Source organism: Pagrus pagrus (genome assembly GCF_965226575.1).
Source record: "Pagrus pagrus genome assembly, chromosome: 9".
NCBI lineage: Eukaryota > Metazoa > Chordata > Actinopteri > Spariformes > Sparidae > Pagrus > Pagrus pagrus.
The window spans coordinates 7,881,221-7,898,512 of record NC_140193.1 but is presented as its reverse complement, the minus strand read 5'-3'; the positions used below and the strand labels follow the sequence as shown (position 1 = coordinate 7,898,512).

At 39.6% G+C, this 17,292-nt stretch overlaps 1 protein-coding gene across 2 annotated transcripts in view; it reads right to left on the bottom strand.

The window, feature by feature from the left end:
* Nucleotides 1-17,292, bottom strand: part of ube2f (ubiquitin-conjugating enzyme E2F (putative)) — a 43,277-nt gene that overhangs the window by 24,952 nt on the left and 1,033 nt on the right. The window contains exons 2-4 of one of the 2 annotated variants that reach the window (XM_084361779.1): nucleotides 13,971-14,157; nucleotides 11,646-11,675; nucleotides 7,590-7,655 (exon numbers count right to left, since the gene is read on the bottom strand). In XM_084361779.1, coding sequence (XP_084217905.1) covers nucleotides 7,590-7,655; nucleotides 11,646-11,675; nucleotides 13,971-14,085 — 211 coding nt within the window. In that variant the 5' untranslated portion in view covers nucleotides 14,086-14,157. The remainder of the gene's footprint in view (nucleotides 1-7,589; nucleotides 7,656-11,645; nucleotides 11,676-13,970; nucleotides 14,158-17,292) is intronic. The other variant, XM_084361780.1, reaches the window with a different exon arrangement.

Below are 17,292 nucleotides of genomic sequence, written 5' to 3'. Positions count from 1 at the left end.
TCAGCCACAGGGGGGCAAATAAGAGGACCAACTGGAAGGACTGAATCTTAATCAAGGAGTTTACCTCAGGGGAGTGAAGGCCTAACGTGTAACATTTGAGTTGGAACACATCCTGAAGGTCAAACATAGCACTGGGTTAAAGCTCTCTTTCCATCTCGTAATGGTTTACAGTACACACACATACACAACCTGTTCAACACATGCATTGGGAGCATACATATGTAGAGGGGGTTAGCATATAAAATGAGCCAGTTTCAGTTGTTTGGTCAGTTCAGATGTGTATATCTCAGTAAGCTGGCCAATCTTGCTCACACACACACAGTCCCTCCTTCTTTCTTTCTGCCCACCTCTTTCCATACGTAGCCTTTATAGCCAGTTAAAAGCTTGTCAAGACATCAGTCCAGGATCTATCTCGGAGGGGTTCTTTAATTGGTTGGATAACATTTACATTTCCACTGTGATCTTATGGCACTTTCGGGGATCAGAGATTTGGAAAGAAAGAAGTAAAAGCCTGTCGAGCTCATGCCTTGTGAGAGCTCACTCAGGTGGACTGATACTCTTCGGAACTTCTGATTGAACTCAAGAAAGTGAGACAGAGATCAAGACGAAAATGAAACACTTGGTAATAAGCCATTTAACGATCCAACCATGTGTGACCATGTGTATGTGCTCGAATGACTGAGCGGCAGATATCCAGATTTGCACATTTTGCCTAAAAATTACCTCGCTCGGCGGTCGTATATGGAATACATAGTACTCTTCAGGGGGGTGTTTTGAATCATTTCCATTGAGGCAAAAATGTTATTTACATCTTATAATCCACGGTATTTCCATACTGCTCTGACACAGCATCAATAACACTTGAAATTTAAGGTTTCTGTTCCACACACAGTCAACACTGACGCAAAGACAAGCAGCTCTCTTGCCCTCACTCTCTCCCCCCTCTCTGTGTACTCAAAACGCTGAGCAATTTGAGATAAGGCCTCTGTAAAAGGGGCTATCTAAACCTCACCAGGTTCTATTCACTGCAACAAAGACGGAGTTACGATTTAATTAGACCGCACAAACAATCTCCCCTGTATTATAAATGAGATGAGACCAAGGGAGAGAAACGCTGTGTGAAGTAGAGAGATTCAGCTCGAACAAGTGTCAAGTAGAAAAGAGCTGGAATGACGGAGACAAAAACCAAGCGATGGATGGAAACAGAAGGAACAAGAGAGAATAACAAATGGAGGAAAAGCAACTAACTTAAAGACGGAGAGAGGGAGACCATCTACAACCAACAGCTGCAGTCAGAGGTCATAAATAATTCAAGAGTGTCTTCGGCACACTGGAACAATCGGTCTTTACTGTCACAAGACACTGGGCTTGCAGACACACACTGTAACACACACACACACCTAGAAAAAACTGTTCAGCAAATTCGTACAAAAATGAAAGAAACGAGATTCTTATTTACTTCTGGTCGTGTGTTGTTGCAACATTTCAGCTTTGTTAATGAGGGAATACTGAAATACAAGCACAGCACACCTGTTACAACTCCACTTCATTTCCTGCTGCTGATGTGTCTCCCATGGTTACCAAATTATTTTGCATAACTATATAGTGGCTTAGATAGATTCCTTGACAGCTCCCATGTTCGCCAGCTGGATTCTATTTCGAGTTTAAATTGACGCTATACGTATCTACATCTCAGAGTGGCGTGACCGCTCCTCTTTAAATTGAAGTTGAATTGAAAGCTGAATGAGACTGACCTTTTCAAGCTGTCTGAAAACACCCTCACTTAACACATAATTGGAGGCTTTGTCGTGATTGTCAATTTTGACAACCTTACTGCAGCAAAGGGACAGTCATGTGAGGAAAGAAATTAATCATCACACTCAGGTTAATTAGCGTTATTGTGATTTCCCCTGCAGCAAGCAACAGTGCAGCAGCAGAGCGACAGGTACAGGGCATGATTGGTGTTGATAGATAATTATTGTTTCTGACAGAGCTCTGAGAGACAACATCTATAATTGTGAACACAATGGAAAGAGACAGTGAAAAAACGCCAAACTACAGGGACCTTTCTGTTTTTCATGGTACTGAGAACATGCACTCATTAAAAATAAGACAGTGGTCCCAAGAGGAGCCTGATTACCTTTTCCTTTATTTATTTATTTTTTGGCTTTCTAGCATCCCTTATTTTTACTCAGATCTAAGACGTTTTCTGTGCACAAAAAAAGAGCAGTTTCCTTTAAATTGCTGTTAAAGTTGTTCATTTTACTATCATTAGCGGTCTCCAATGTCTTTTCTAAGAATTTGGCACCCACTTAGCAAAAATATATACAAAAAGATGTCAAGTCTCTTGTCAAACAACGCAGTGTTTAAGCTTGTTCTAAAATAAAGTCACATGACTAGAAATGTCATTAAGCGCAAGACTACTGGAGTTTATCATCATCACGATGAGAGTAAATAACAAAACTCACAAACTGTCTCTGACAATAGTAAAGATATGCCAATACAGCATACCGCAATACAAATTATACTGAACAGGAACAGGGCTACTTTAGAATGCAAAACTGTTTACCCAGGCATAAAGCTACACATGCACACACCCTCCTATGCAGAGATGAACTTCTGATGACCATGTAGCCTCTTTTTGGCTGGCTGTTTACCCCAAAGCACCTCTCGCTGTTGTTGTTAGCCCAATCCATTGTCCACCCTGTTTATCTGTGTAATACAATCAGGACAAGCGCCAAAAAGCTCTAACTTAAAAGGTATTTAAACCATCCAGAGCACTATGTAGTCCAAGCATCTATTTGGCCAAACAAAATTCAAATGCAATTGACTCGGCGCCAGGAAAGAACATTTATTAAGTGTCCATAAATTTTAGAGAAGGATCTGAGAAACAAAAAGCACAAAAATCTCCAGTTTGTGGGCTCACAAGACCAAATTAGGCCAAACTAAAACGGGAGTAGTCATATCCAAACCCAGACTAGACTCACATTGGCAATCTGTGGAAAAGATTTCATTTTGCAACTTCTAAGCAAATGTGAAAAATGCAAAAAGTAATTGAAGATGTTACAGATATATTCAAAACGCCTATGAGATATATGATTGTTGCAGAATGTCCTTTTACAAAATACTGATAGAGGATTTAAATGTGCCTGTAAAACACATTATCTTGTCATTAAGGGATCACTGAGTGAAAAAACTAAACTATCCTTTTTGCAGCTTTCTGCAACAATGTGCACAACACATCAATTATTTTTATGCAAATCAAGCAGAAAAAGTACACATCTGAAACACAGGGACAATGCACTTTGTACATCAATTTTCTTTCATTATTGTACTTCTAATAAACCAAACAATGACATGTGAGAATGTGTTCACCCCTGAGTGTTGCTGCTGTCCCCATTCCCCAGACACAGGGGTCTGGGGCTACGGGGTCACAGCACAGAGCTGCTGTTGCATGGGAAAAGGAAACTAAACAGAGTAGCTAAGAGACAAACTACGTGATCCGAGTTTGAAAAAGATCACTGACATCAGAGAAAATACATTTTGATAAAACATTTAAATGTTATTTAGATGTGGTAAAGCACATGCTCTCCACGACTCACCTCACTTCAATTAAAAATGGAAAAACAATCTGTCACAAAACATGTTTGTCAATGTGTGTTCGGTGCATATTCATGTTTTCTTTGGTGGTTGAATAATCTGAGTTATCGTCTCTCAGAAGAATGAAAGACATTGAAAAAGCAGCTTGACACTAAAAACATGACAAATAACGCCGGGTGCCTTCTTCACCTGGATGAATATTGCACCACATGCCTCCAATGAGGCAGGAGAAAAAGCTCACTGTTAATATAATGACTGTTAGACCCACAAGTGGCTTATGACGCATGACTAGAACACAGTTTTAGACTTTTGTAATATTATTGTTGCTCTGTAAAAGCTTAACATCTGTGTGTGTACATGTTTTTACTGTGTGTAAATGTTTTAATGAGTACAGGACAAAGTGAAACCGTTGAACACAAATGAATGACATCACAACACTTCTCAAACAGCTGAATTCTGGGGCTTAAGTGTTTTATTCTATGTATGTGAGGCTGTGTGCTTTGCAGCCATTATAAACACGTAAATTACAACATTACCTGAAGAAATGCTCATAAAGTAGACCGTGCTACTGCCTGCCATTCCCATGAGAACCATAAAAGAAAACAAAAACAGAAGATAAGACACAGAGCAAAGAAGCCCTTGCCTTGAGCTACAAATTGTCCTGATGAGAGTCGAGATGATTTTACCTCGCCCTCGTTTGGATATAAGAGATATTGGACAACCAGCATCCTGAGGCCAGTTCCCTTTGCATTTTTTTGTTTTCCTGTCTGACCACAATTACATTCCCCGCGGTGCAAATGATAGCTTCTGTGAGTATAATGACAAACTAATGTGCTGCAATTCTTAACAGAAATTTGACAGCACAGTATGAGGACAATAGAAAAATGAGACGCCTTACAACTTCCATCTATCACGAAGACGCACAACAACACCTTAATGAGACACTGAATGTGCAAGAAGATGAAAGAGACACAGTCTACAGAACAATAAGATACAGATTTATGCTTTGTAGAGATCACACATAGGCTACGGTGACTGCATTTCTGTTTGCATGCTTACTGTATCTGTATGCCCATTAGTGCTTTGGATCCAACACTGTATTTTGATAATTTACTGCATGTAGATTGACGCCTGAGCAGCAGCGGAGTGGACAAAGAGAGGGGAAGGAAGAGGCCGAGAACAAAGAAACAGAGAGATGAAACAAGGGGAGAGACAGAAACCCAATAAAGAAAAGAGCAAGTGAAAGGAAGTGAAAATGGGAGAGTGTGTGTGTGTGTGTGTGTGTGTGTGTGTGTGTGTGTGTGTGTGTGTGTGTGTGTGTGTGTGTGTGTGTGTGTGTACGTCAATAAAGACAGAGGTTTGAATAATTGAGCAAGTCTTTCTCTGAGAACTCAATCTCTTTACCAACTCCTCCTAAAGAACATGACACCAAAGCTTGTCTCTAATTGCTGATCTTTGCTTTTCTCTGCAGATTTTGCTTAGAAAGGCCTTTGTGAAAACTAAGCTGGAGCCGAAGCGCCGACTCGGGAGGCGGGGAGACGGATGAATCACAGACACACACATACACAAGAGGCCTGAAACAGCTTGAAAACTTAAAATAAATTCACCACTTTATATATAAAGATATCAGAACATTTTAGCTGAAAAAAGCTGATGCAGTGACTTCCGACAACTCTCATGAAACTGATGTACTGAGAAAAGACATAAATAAAGACTTGATACGATATTTGAGGGTTGTTTCAATTACACTTGACCCCTTCACTGCAGCAAGACAACAGTTTAGTCAAACGTATTAGGAGCAGAAAACCAACACCAAGACTAAAATTTGGCCCAATACATTGTAAGAATCAATCACAGTTCATAGGTTAAACTTTGATTGAGCATATGTTATTATCAGAATTGTTATTTTCAGTTTCACCTCCAAATTAATTGGTTTAGATAATCTGTTGATTTTTCACATTAGGGGTGGGGCAAATTATCGATACAACAATATATTCTATAACTTCCTCATGTTTACTTCCTACTCCCCCATATTAATAACAACGTGTTCTCTGAACTCAGCAATTGCTTTGGTGAGCATCAGGTTATCCTAACTGGTGGAAACTCATAGAAACCTGCAATAAACAACAACAACCAGTAGTTGGTGTTTAAATAGTGTTTGGTAATTGAGGATAGTGAAACATGGACAGGATTTAGTCTCTGTCTTTGTCCTTCTCTTTCAATTAACTAACGCACACACACAAACACAAAGCTATGTTTTTCACTTCCTCTCAGTCTTTGGCTGGTGCTCTCCTTTTACGCATCTTGAGAAAGATGAAGATAGATTTCCACATTTTATAAACAAGAGAACTGAGAAGGTGACATTGGGCTTGAGGACAGAGAGAAAGTGTTTTTGACAAATGGAGAGCAGGAAGAGAGAGGGGGGGGAGCCTCCAGAGACTCGGGTAATCCCACACCAGTGTGTTTGGTTGGGTTTGACAGGTAGCCCACTTAGATTGGAACAGTGCTGAGAAAGCAGATTGGACTTGGGGAATAATGACTGTGCTGTAGTAATGTTAAAATACAGAGAAGACTGGAATACCATCTAAAGAGAATATTTGAGGACAGGCACAGACTTACAAATGAATTTCGAACATTTGCATTTACTCCCGTTCCATCACACACAACGTCCTCCTCCTCCTCTCCAATCTGCACACGAATAACATGCACATTGTCTGGCACAAAATGAGAAGCAGCGGACTTGGCTGAATTTCGTTACTGGAGGCTAAAGCTCTTTAAACAGAATCATTTTGCTGTGCACTCTGTATTCAGGGAACTGTGATCATCACATCAGCCTGACAATTTATATTCCAGTTTCTCCAGTTCTCGTGCTGCCCTACACTTCTGTGTGTCCATCACAGTTAATTTCATGGTTGGGTCGTTTAAAAACATAATCCTGCAATGCTTTTGCTCCTGCATTGCTCCGTGCAGAATGGCCCAGTTAAAAACAAATCGCAGTGATTCGACTGACAAAATGCGGGACACCCCACGCTCCTCTGGACTTATGACTTGAATCATCCATTTTTCCTCTGATGTCCAATTTTAATATCTCTGTAAAATTCACATGCAGCAGCAAATTTAGTTTCAGTGTCCTGGTTCAGGGACCCAGCTAGTTTTCCCCACGGACATAAAAGATTTTGGGAGTCTCATCTAGAGCTGCAAGGATTAGTCAATTAATCAATTAGTCAATGCAAATTAAATTAATTGCCAACTTTTCTCATTATATAGTACGTTTTGGGTTTTGGTCTGTCAATTGGACAAGAGAAGCAATTTGAGGACGTCACTTTGAGCTCTGGGAACTTGTAATGAGCATTTTTCTGAATAAACACGTAAACAATTAACTGACTAATCGTTAAAATAATCAGCAAACTAATCAATAATGAAAATAATCATTAGATGCAGCTCTAGTCTCATCACAGCAGTTCTGAGGGACAAGCATTTATCCATTTGTTGCCTGCTTTTCTTTAGGCTTTGCCTAAAGGTGCACTCTGTAGTTTAGAGGAAATACTTTTAATCAGAAGAGAAAGATTTATTTTATGTCTCAACAAACTAAATAAACAAACTCTCTTTGTTTTCATGAATGAATAAACAAACTGACCTTAAAGGACAACACAGTTTCATACTGTTTTACTTTGTTTGTATGTGGCGGACCCTGCCACCTTTCTAGCTTCAAACAGTGTTCTGGGGACCTTATTTTCCTCTGAGAACAGCTTGTTTATTCAGTTATGGAAAAAATAAATATTTCTACAGCAATCTGAACGAGTCTGACTTTGAATGAGTTTATTTCACATCAAAGTATGAGCCCAAGAAAATAATAAGCAACAAAAACACTGCTTTGATAAGTATACACAATATTAGCATTGCAAGGAAAGACAAAATTAAATTTGTGTCATCTGAATTACATTAACAAAGCAGTTGGTAGATGATTTATGTAATTGTTTGTCTCTTACCAGGAGAGACTGCCAGCTGAAAATGATGCAGCTTGTCCTCATCTGGGAAATTGGCTTTGCATGTACCTGAACAAGAAAAAAGGAGGGAGAGAGGAGATATTAGTGCATTATGTCAATATTTAAAGCCGGAAGCAGCTTTATGAAGGTCTACTATCATTTATTATTAATTACCTAAGTGACAAATAATAGAACTGAAATCAATTGTATCTCTATTAAATCCTTCCTTACTTTCACACTGACTGCAGGATTTATGCCTTGGGACACCCTGCGGCTCCACATTCCCCCCTGTTGTTCAAGGACATGTACTGCGCTTCAGACCTGGGAGTCCGTTTTCTAACCACGTTCATGTGAAAGATGTTTTTAATGAACCTCAACCTTTTGCGTCCTGTGTAAAATTACTCTGGATACACAGGGCTGCTGCTGATAAATATTGTAAGACTTGAACGTGTTTGTGGTGATAATGACTATAATACTATGTAACACTGAATTAATTGCAACAGCTCAACCGATTTTTAATCACGTAGAGCAGATAATCTACTCTTGGATGCAGGTTAAGTATGATGCTCTACGAAATAATTGATGATCTGTCTTTCTTTTTGAAAGTTAATTTGTCTTTTATAAATGTTTCCCCACCAAGCTCATAGATCATTAATGCCAACTCGTCCTGCTTTACTGAATAAACATGAAGTGAAACATTTGAGTCATTAAATGAGCAAATGTTGAGATATGATAAGACACTTCTTACGTTACTCTCCGTGTAGCGTAGGAAAAAACACTGTGGACTTGGTCAAAAAAATGCCCTTTACAAATTGGCCAACCACCTTGGACAGCTGCTGAATCCTTATAAGGTTGCCAACTTTGTTTGCATGTATGATTTCTCTTCAGTTTCTCTCTGGTTTCTTACTCATTGTCTCTTCTCGTTTCAACCTGATAAATACTTCCTGTTCATGAAGAAGGTGTGCATTTGTGACATTGTCATTTGTACAATCAGTGTCCGTAAACTGCCATAATTCCAAGGAGAAATGGAGAGGGAATTGTTTTACATGAAGTTGGATGCTGTAAAACATGAAACTGACTAAACTGAGGCAGCTGTCAGAGTGAGAGGATTTCCTAACTACTGAACCGCAAAATTGCAAAAGTTATCAAATAAAATTAACATACTTCGTTTAATTCTTTAACAGAGGCTATTTAAACTCCAATTTCATTCAGATTACAGGATTATCATCATGAGTCTAAGTGTTTTTCCTGCTGTGGAAGAAGACGGACGGTTCAATTCGCTCAAAGTGGAAACAGAAAACTTTCTCCCTCCTGAACTTTTCCTACTGGTATTATTGTTGGTGCAGCAGTCGCAAAAACAAGGGTATCGATTGAGTTTTCTCAGATTAGCAACGACCAGCAATACAGAGAAAAAAAATGACTTTATGCTTTCATTTAGTCTGTAATGGAGAGGTGAAAACAGAAATGTTTGCTGAATGGATTTCATTCATTTTCCCAGGAGATTTTGTGCCCGGTGGTAGACAAAAATGTTTCATGAAAGCGAGGTTCATAGAGAACGAATCTTAGCGTCAATGGAGTTATTACTCTACAGCCATTACGATGTGCAAACATGTAATTCATAATGATACGCTAGAGCAAAAAATTTGTCTATTGCCGGTTGGTTCTTCCATGAGGCGCATCACCTGCTGCTCACTTCTCCCTGTGTTCCTGTCTGCCATCAGTGAAATTAAATCAGTGTCATACAGCAGGTCCAGACTCACGGCACAAAGCCAGGTTTCCATAAACCCAAGTGTTGAAGCCTCATGAAAATCAGGACAATATTTCATCATAGTTATGATAATAAAAGTGCAGATCGGATGAGCATAAGAGTCAAGTGACCCTGATGGCTTCTTTATCCTAATTTAACCCCCGTTATTCACCTACTGCTTCACCCAGTTGTATGTCAAAGTCCCCTCAGGATGTATGTCAACAACCCCAGAACAACTGTGATGTTTTTCTGCAGTCTGCTGGTCAGAGGTTAGTCTTATACATGAGCAAGTGCAGGTCAACTCCCACTACACAGCAAACATACAAGCTGTCGAGTAGATATATGCATCGTGCATCCCAGAGTCACTAAATACCAATATCTTCTTGGGGCTTTTAGTTGTTTTTCCATTAATGTCACGTCTAATTAACTAGAAGATGTATGACTCAAAACTATACCCCAGCAAACCAGTCAGTTACTTGTGAAACCATGAACATAAACAAACTGTTAACTTCTCTTGTTTTCTTGGTCATAAGCTGCGAGGGAAAACTCATCAGACCACAAACAAAAACTGGCATGCAGAGTTCAGCCAAAGCAATTAATCCAGCCCTCGTGCATAACAAAACCCAGATAACTGACTAATGAAGATCTGATTTACTGCAGTGTAAATGCTCACATAAAAGCAAGAACTTAAAAAGCAGTTGAGGGAACAGTCTGTACGAACAAATAAATACCAATGTCAGATGTATAACGAGCTTGAAACCCGCCCAAGGCTCACAGCGCAGGCTCTTGTACTAAAGATGTCAGAAATATCAAAAACCACCCGTTCATGACGAAGTTTTAATGTTCACAGACAATTTCAAAACATTCTACCACAAAAAATTATGAGGCCTATTTAACCAAAAATACTAGAATGGCACCCAGTACAGCGCATACCTCCGCCAAGGTCCAAACAGTCCCCTTTTGTACCCACTCATAGATACCAGCCACCTAGATGTAAAGATCCATCATTATTCCCTGAGAAATTAATGAAAATGTGGTAAAACAAAACACCTTTTCTTGCAATATTAAAGAAAGTGAAAGAAATGTGTCTCTTTATCTGGATCTGCAACAAAAGTTAATGGGTTTTTTTCTGGGCCGAGACCCATCCTCCAACCAAGTTTTGTGGAAATCAATGCAGTAGTTTTTGTAAATTCCTGCTGACAAACCAACCAAGAAACAAACAGACAAACAATGTTATTACTGTCAATCTGACCTATTCACTAAATCTACAGTAAAAAAGCATTCTGGGTGATAGAGTATTGTCACAAATAACTCACAACCTACACAATCATGATATGGAGCACATCTACAGTCAGACTTTTGTTGTCATGTGTAAGATGAGATAAAGAAAACAAGCACACCACTTGCGTTATGTCTTGGAATCGAACACCCCATTATTCCAGTAAATTCATGTGCAAGCTTTTCCTTTGAAAGACCTTTCTCAAATTCTTTGTGACAGAAATGTTGACCCTTTTTTTAAACAAGTCTGTCAAAGCAGAGGTGAAAAATGTGCGCAGGAATTGACTCTTTCTCACTAAAATCAGTTTTTTCTTTCCTGCCTCCACTCAAACTTTTGTAGAACTGTTCTAATATCACACCATTTCTGAAATGCCTAATATATTGATGGATATTCAGCAAGGCCGCTAACAATATATCATGCATGCATTAGTCTCGCACAGCCGGACATGGATGCTGCGATGATGCCCCTGTAGTGTCGGGAAAATCTTGTTTCGGTGGAACATCTGTAGGTGAGGAGGCGAGCCCTGGCATTTAAATAGCTAAATCCCAACATAAAGTAACAACTGCTAGCTTGTTTACAGTCGTACTAATACCCGGTTGGTGTTTGGGTAATTTGCCGTTTTCAGTGAGTGGGTTGCTAGCTCGGTGGTTGTTGTTGCTTCCTTTAGAAACTGGGATTTTGAAAACTCTAACATGCAGATAATAGTAGGGAGAAGAATGCCAACTGAAAAAGTTGGCAACAGACAATCTTACACTAACAATCCACATCCACTCAGACTGTCATTGTGAAGCAATACTCCTCCAGCAAAAGGAGGAAAAATGCGAAGAAACTTGTTTTTTCTTTTGTTGAAAAAAAAACACCATCGGCACACAACAATGACAAGAATTTAAAGGTATTTAACGCTTTCAGATGTTTGACTGAACAAAAAAGAATGTGACTATGGGGAGAAATGCAAAGTGTAACGAACTTGGAGAGAACGAGTCTGACTCATCTGATTTAATGAGATCAGCTTGTGAGTGTAAAGTATACTTACTAGGGAGATTGGCTTCAAGTTCTGCAACTTCTGTTGAGAGAAAAAGAAAAGAATAATGAACAAGGGAGCAGAAAAGAAAGTAAAGACAGAAAGAAACACACACACATGAGAGATCCTTACACCCAGAGAGAGCTGACTGTCACACTCACACTTTTTAAATGAGGTACTGAAATGCTACCTGCTCAGTCGGGGGAAGCTGCCCTGCATAAAGTCATGTCAAGTACGCAAGTGTTAAAGTAAATTGTCTTCTTCATTCAAGCAGAGAAAAAACAGAAAGACTCGATCAGCTCGAGAGGAAGGAAAGAAGACAACCGACCAGCTGAATTGTGTCTGATTTTAGCACTAACAATTTACAAAAAAGGAGGAGAAATTGCTCGGTCTCTCTAAACAAGCATTGTTATTTCCATTGTCATTTAGGGAAACGTACTCTTTGAGATGTGCAGAGTGTAATAACGAGGTACTTCAGTGACTTAACTTCACTCCCCCCTCCACCTACAGCTGGCCTTCATCAGAACAAGGAGTCTTCTTCGTGGTTCACTTGTGCCAAATGTCAGGCTCTTATCCATGTTTTTAAAAGTTCTGCACAAGGATCATCCACAATGTATTTAAATGGTTCTCAGCTGTGTAACAACAAGGTCCAAACAAGTTAATGTCAGAGTCCTCCTATCGGGCTGAAGTTGTTTGGTGGACAAATGGAGTGCGATTTAGTCAAACATCAGTGTGTTAGAACAAGTGGTCCCAAGACAGTTCATTTATCAGTTTCCAGCCTCAGAACTTGACTTGACCTTGCATCATTATCATGCCTGTTAGCATCGAACCATACTACTTCAATACCTCGAGGAAAAGTCACTGAGATGATGCACTGGAGGGCATTATATGACAGATTATCTGTCTTGAATCCACTCTGAATATAAACAGTGCAGTACTCTGATAAACTCAATGCATATCCTGCTTTGATTGGGTGGTTTACACCTCGCCTCATGCTAAGTTAGAAGTATAGATTTTTTTTTGTTTTAGATGGTAAGCACTGTTTTAGAACTTTATTCCAAGTAATTGTGAAAGACTGTTTTTTGTAGCACTAATAGTATACTTCCTGTAGGCGAGACATTCACAATATAACCAAACAAATCCAGTAAATCCAGTCAGTATGACTCACACTGGGTAAAAAACATTTAGGTCAACGTATGAAATACAGCAAAGAAAGGTGAGATCACTGATTGACTTCATGACACTCCAAAGATGAGACTTTATGTGAGAGACATGTGCATAACATCTATAATACCAGTCCTCCTCTGTGCTGTACAAAGTTCAGTTTGGTACCAGTGATTGATGCTCAATATGATCAGAGGGGAAGGAAACCGATAAATATCCAAAAAATAAGCCTGCAGTCTTACTTCAGACACACTTACACCGAGCCAAGGATGTTGTTAAAAAGCCTTTATTTGTGAGGGCATCTCAGAGTTATAAATCACACTGGGTGTGGGTCGGTGTTTTTTCTCCTTTGAAATTTTTAACTGAGATGCCCTAACAAATAAAGGCTTTATAACAACATCCTTGGCTCGGAGCGGGTGTGCCTGAATTCAGCCTATGTGCTTCTTTTTTCTAAGTTGATCAGTTTAACTTCAGGAGCACCTCGCATTCACCTGGAGTTTACTAAATCACAACTGAGAGTGCCCGGTGTCCCTGGTCTCCTCCTAAGCTGTTTTCTGACATTTGCGTTGCCCCCATTTTAAAAAGGAGAGAAATGTAAACACCATAACAAGTGTTCTCTAACAAGTTCTTTTTCTACTTGCTTGTTTGTTTCTTTCCTTTGAGCACTTGATTTTGTTGTGAGATATTATGGTCAAAACAGGTGTGAAGAAAAAATTATGTGTTATTAAAGTCTTTGGCTGTCATTAAAAAAGGTTAATAAAAGAAAGGTGAGATCATAGAAAGGATTTAACATTATGGAAAATGATGGTGGGTACAAGAGGTGACAATGAGACAACAGAATGACATAAACTGAGAAGGACAAGGGCAACTCTTTGAATTTTAAAGGAGGAGCAGAGACAAGTGTCTGGAAGCTGCTTCTCAAGGGTACCTATAAATAAAAACCAAGGAGGCAGAAGGTAGAAACAGAGAGGGAAATAGAAGGAGACGCCCAAACACCCACGGAGGAAGAGGGGCATGAACTTTTTCATATCTCTGGAATCAGGAAAATAAACACAGTCAACTGTCACAACTGTTTGAACCTACATAGTCAGTCCTAAAATATTTATCTTCCGAGTTTCTGCCTCTATATATACACAACAATGAACGGAGTGGACCATGACCCCCCCCAGGTACCTTTGGTAAGGAGGCGGTCCCTGATGGAGACCCTGTGGGTGGAGTCGGAGGCTCCAGAGGCACGGCCCGTCTTTCCTCCATCATCCCTCTTCAGCTTACTGGCTAACGTAAGCATGGCAACACTGCTGTGATCCGCCTCGGTCTGCCCCACGCTGCTCTGTGCTGCACTGCACTGCTGCTCAAATGCCTGACAATCGCACAAAGAACAGAACATAAATCAGTCACTTTAATCACACTGCAGAATACAGATACAAATGGACACGTCTCTCCGGGCAAACCCTACAACAAATTTTAAAACATAACAGTTAAAGGTTTCTTGCACACAAAACAGTTTAATGTTTCGAAATTTCATGAGTACGTAATAATGACGAGGTGGACGCACTGTCACGGTTTATCTCACAGTCCAAGCACATGCACACACAATGAACTAACTCTAAATTGCTCACAGAAGTGACGCAGTTGTGGATGTGAATGGCTGTGTTGTCTAGACGTCTCAGCCCCATGACAGACTGATGAGCTGTACTCTGCCTCTAGCTCAGTGCGCCGGAATAGACCCACAGTGCTGCACAGCAGAGCTGCAACTATTAATCAATTAGTCGATCTAAAGGAAATTAATCGCCAACTGTTTTTGATTATCAGTCGTTTCTCAAGAAAAAACGACAAACATTTGCAGCTGTTATCTTCTTGAAGGGGCTCTGTGTAACTTCTCTGTTGTGCTGGAAGCTGGTCATTAGTTTATGTTAATGGACTCCATTACTTGAACGTTAGCTACTGCTGCTCTCACTATTACGAGGCACTGGAGAATGATGCAACAAGTCAAATCCTTTGGACTGTCACAGAAAATCTGACCCGAATCCTTCACAGAGAAACCCACAGTCGTCCTCAGGCAGCCAAGAGAGATGGGGATGGTCTCATTTTTCACATCATGTTATAATCCGCTCACATATAGCCAATAAAAAAGTGAATATTCCATGTAAATTGCTATAAATTGATACATAGAGCCCCCTTAAATCTAATGATGTGCTGCTTTTCATTGTCATTTATGATAGGAAATGAAGACTCTTTGGGTTTTGGACTGTTTGTTGGACACGTGAAGCAATCTGTAGACGTCACTTTGGGCTTAGAGAAATTGTGATGAGCATTTTGAACAATTTTCTGACATTTAAAGACTAAACAAACAACCAATAAATTGTGAAAATAATCAGCAAATTAGTTCATTAATGAAAATAATCATTAGTTACAGTCATACTACACAAATTAAGGGGATATAGAAAACGGAAGGGTGACAGATGGGTAAAAGAAATACAAAGAGAATGGTCTTTAAGGATAAACTATATCCAAAGTCTGAGCACAGCACTGTTTTGAAATGATAAATCTTGTTATATCACAATAAACACATAAGCACATCTTTGACCCACGTATATTTAGGCTATCTACAAAGTGGATGAAATGGTAATGGAAAAAAGGACAGAAAAAGCAAGTGTCTAAGTGTTTAATAGGGAAACGATTAGGTTCATGTCTACTCCTTCCTGTACTCACTTTAGCAATAAACTGACTACTACGACATCATTAATTACAGTGGAATAATGAAGTGCTTCATATTGATTAAGGGTAGCCGACTGCAATTAGACTCCTGTTGTGGAAAGACGTGCGAGGCTACAGGTCGCCTTATAGTGTAAGTGTTGAGCAGTCTTGTTATATGTGATTAATTGCAATACACTGAGGTGATTAATACGACAACCTCTTGTTGAATTGCTTTCCTTTACACAAAGCCTTCCCTCAGCAACAGATAAAAGCTGCACAATAAAAGCCAAAGGAGTTAATAATCGTGATCAACTCAAGCTTGCTTTCAGAGAAATGACGAGTTAGAAAATACTGTGTTTCGCAATAAGTACTGAGAGACATATACTGTTTGATATTACTATGCAATCTGATGAAAGATACTAAAACCAAACATTAATACATTGTGTTCTTCAGTAGTGGTTAATCAGTTGAAAAAAAAAAAATGTGATCTTTGATGCGCTCACTCAATTATCTGATAAAGGTGAGTGTACCAGACAGAGGGGAGCCTACAGAGACAAGCATCACAAATCTTCCTAAATAATATTCAACAGATTCTCTGTAAGAGTAAAGTAACAAGAAGAGAAAAGAGTACTTCAGGTCATGCTCCTGCCAACTTTCCAATTAACGGTGCTGCTGGAGGAGGCCATTATCTCTGGCATGACATTGTTAAACTCGGGGATAAAAGCATTTACACTTTGTAAATATGTCTTCTGGTAACTATCAATGCCATGCAACACTAACTGCCTAAGTGGTTGGTCATTACCGGAGAGTGTTTCTTGAGCCTTTTAAAGGTCTAATGTGTAGGATTTATGCGAATATATTGGCAGAAATTTAATATATTATTCATCATTATGGTTTCATTAGTGTACCATCACTTGAAACTAAGAATCGTTGTGTTTAAAATACCTTAGAATGAGCCATTTATATCTGTAGAGGAAGCAGGTCCTCTTCCACAGAGTCCAGCATGTTTCTGCAGTAGCCCAGAACGGACAAACCAAACACTTGATCCAAAGAGGGCGTTTTGTTTTTCATGTTTTCATCAGCCACCATAGAGGGGGGTGAGACAAGGTTGGTATCTTGTCTGTTGCAGTCTGCAACCTCATTGCTAGATGCCACCAAATCCTACATAGTGGTCCTGTTTATTGGATTAAAGTAAACTGCTATCAAACTTGGTGTTTGCCAGATGTTGCACTTGTTCAGACTTGTTCACTTGTTCAGACTTCACCACGACCCCGCATAGCATGACTCCCTCCCCTCCCCCCCCACCCCCCCCGAAAAAAATAATAATGTATATATACATATATATATTCTTTCTTGTGACAAATGTACTTATTGTAAGTTGCTTTAGACAAAAACACAAACTCCAGATTCACATCGCTATGAGAGGCCTGGCTTTAAATAAAAAAACAAACAGCATACAGCATATCCACCTCTAAACCTGCAATACATAACTAGTAAAGCAACTTTCAGGAACATCAAAGGACATTTACAATCACCTTGCCAGGTGCAGCAGCATCCACACAGCCTAACAACCACCATCATACACTGCTTGCGTCACTCAGATAAGGCAGGCTAATATAGTTCAGTCTTGCTGATAACTTCTTCTGTTATGAAAATGTCCTCTTTACCCTAAGTTTCTGCCAACACCATTACTCTTTCATTGTTGTACTATTTCACAGGTGGTCACAGGTCTTTAAGGGAGTTCATTCTGTCCACTCTGTACGTCCAGTCTGAGCCTGTGTGGGGAGCAGCAGCAGTG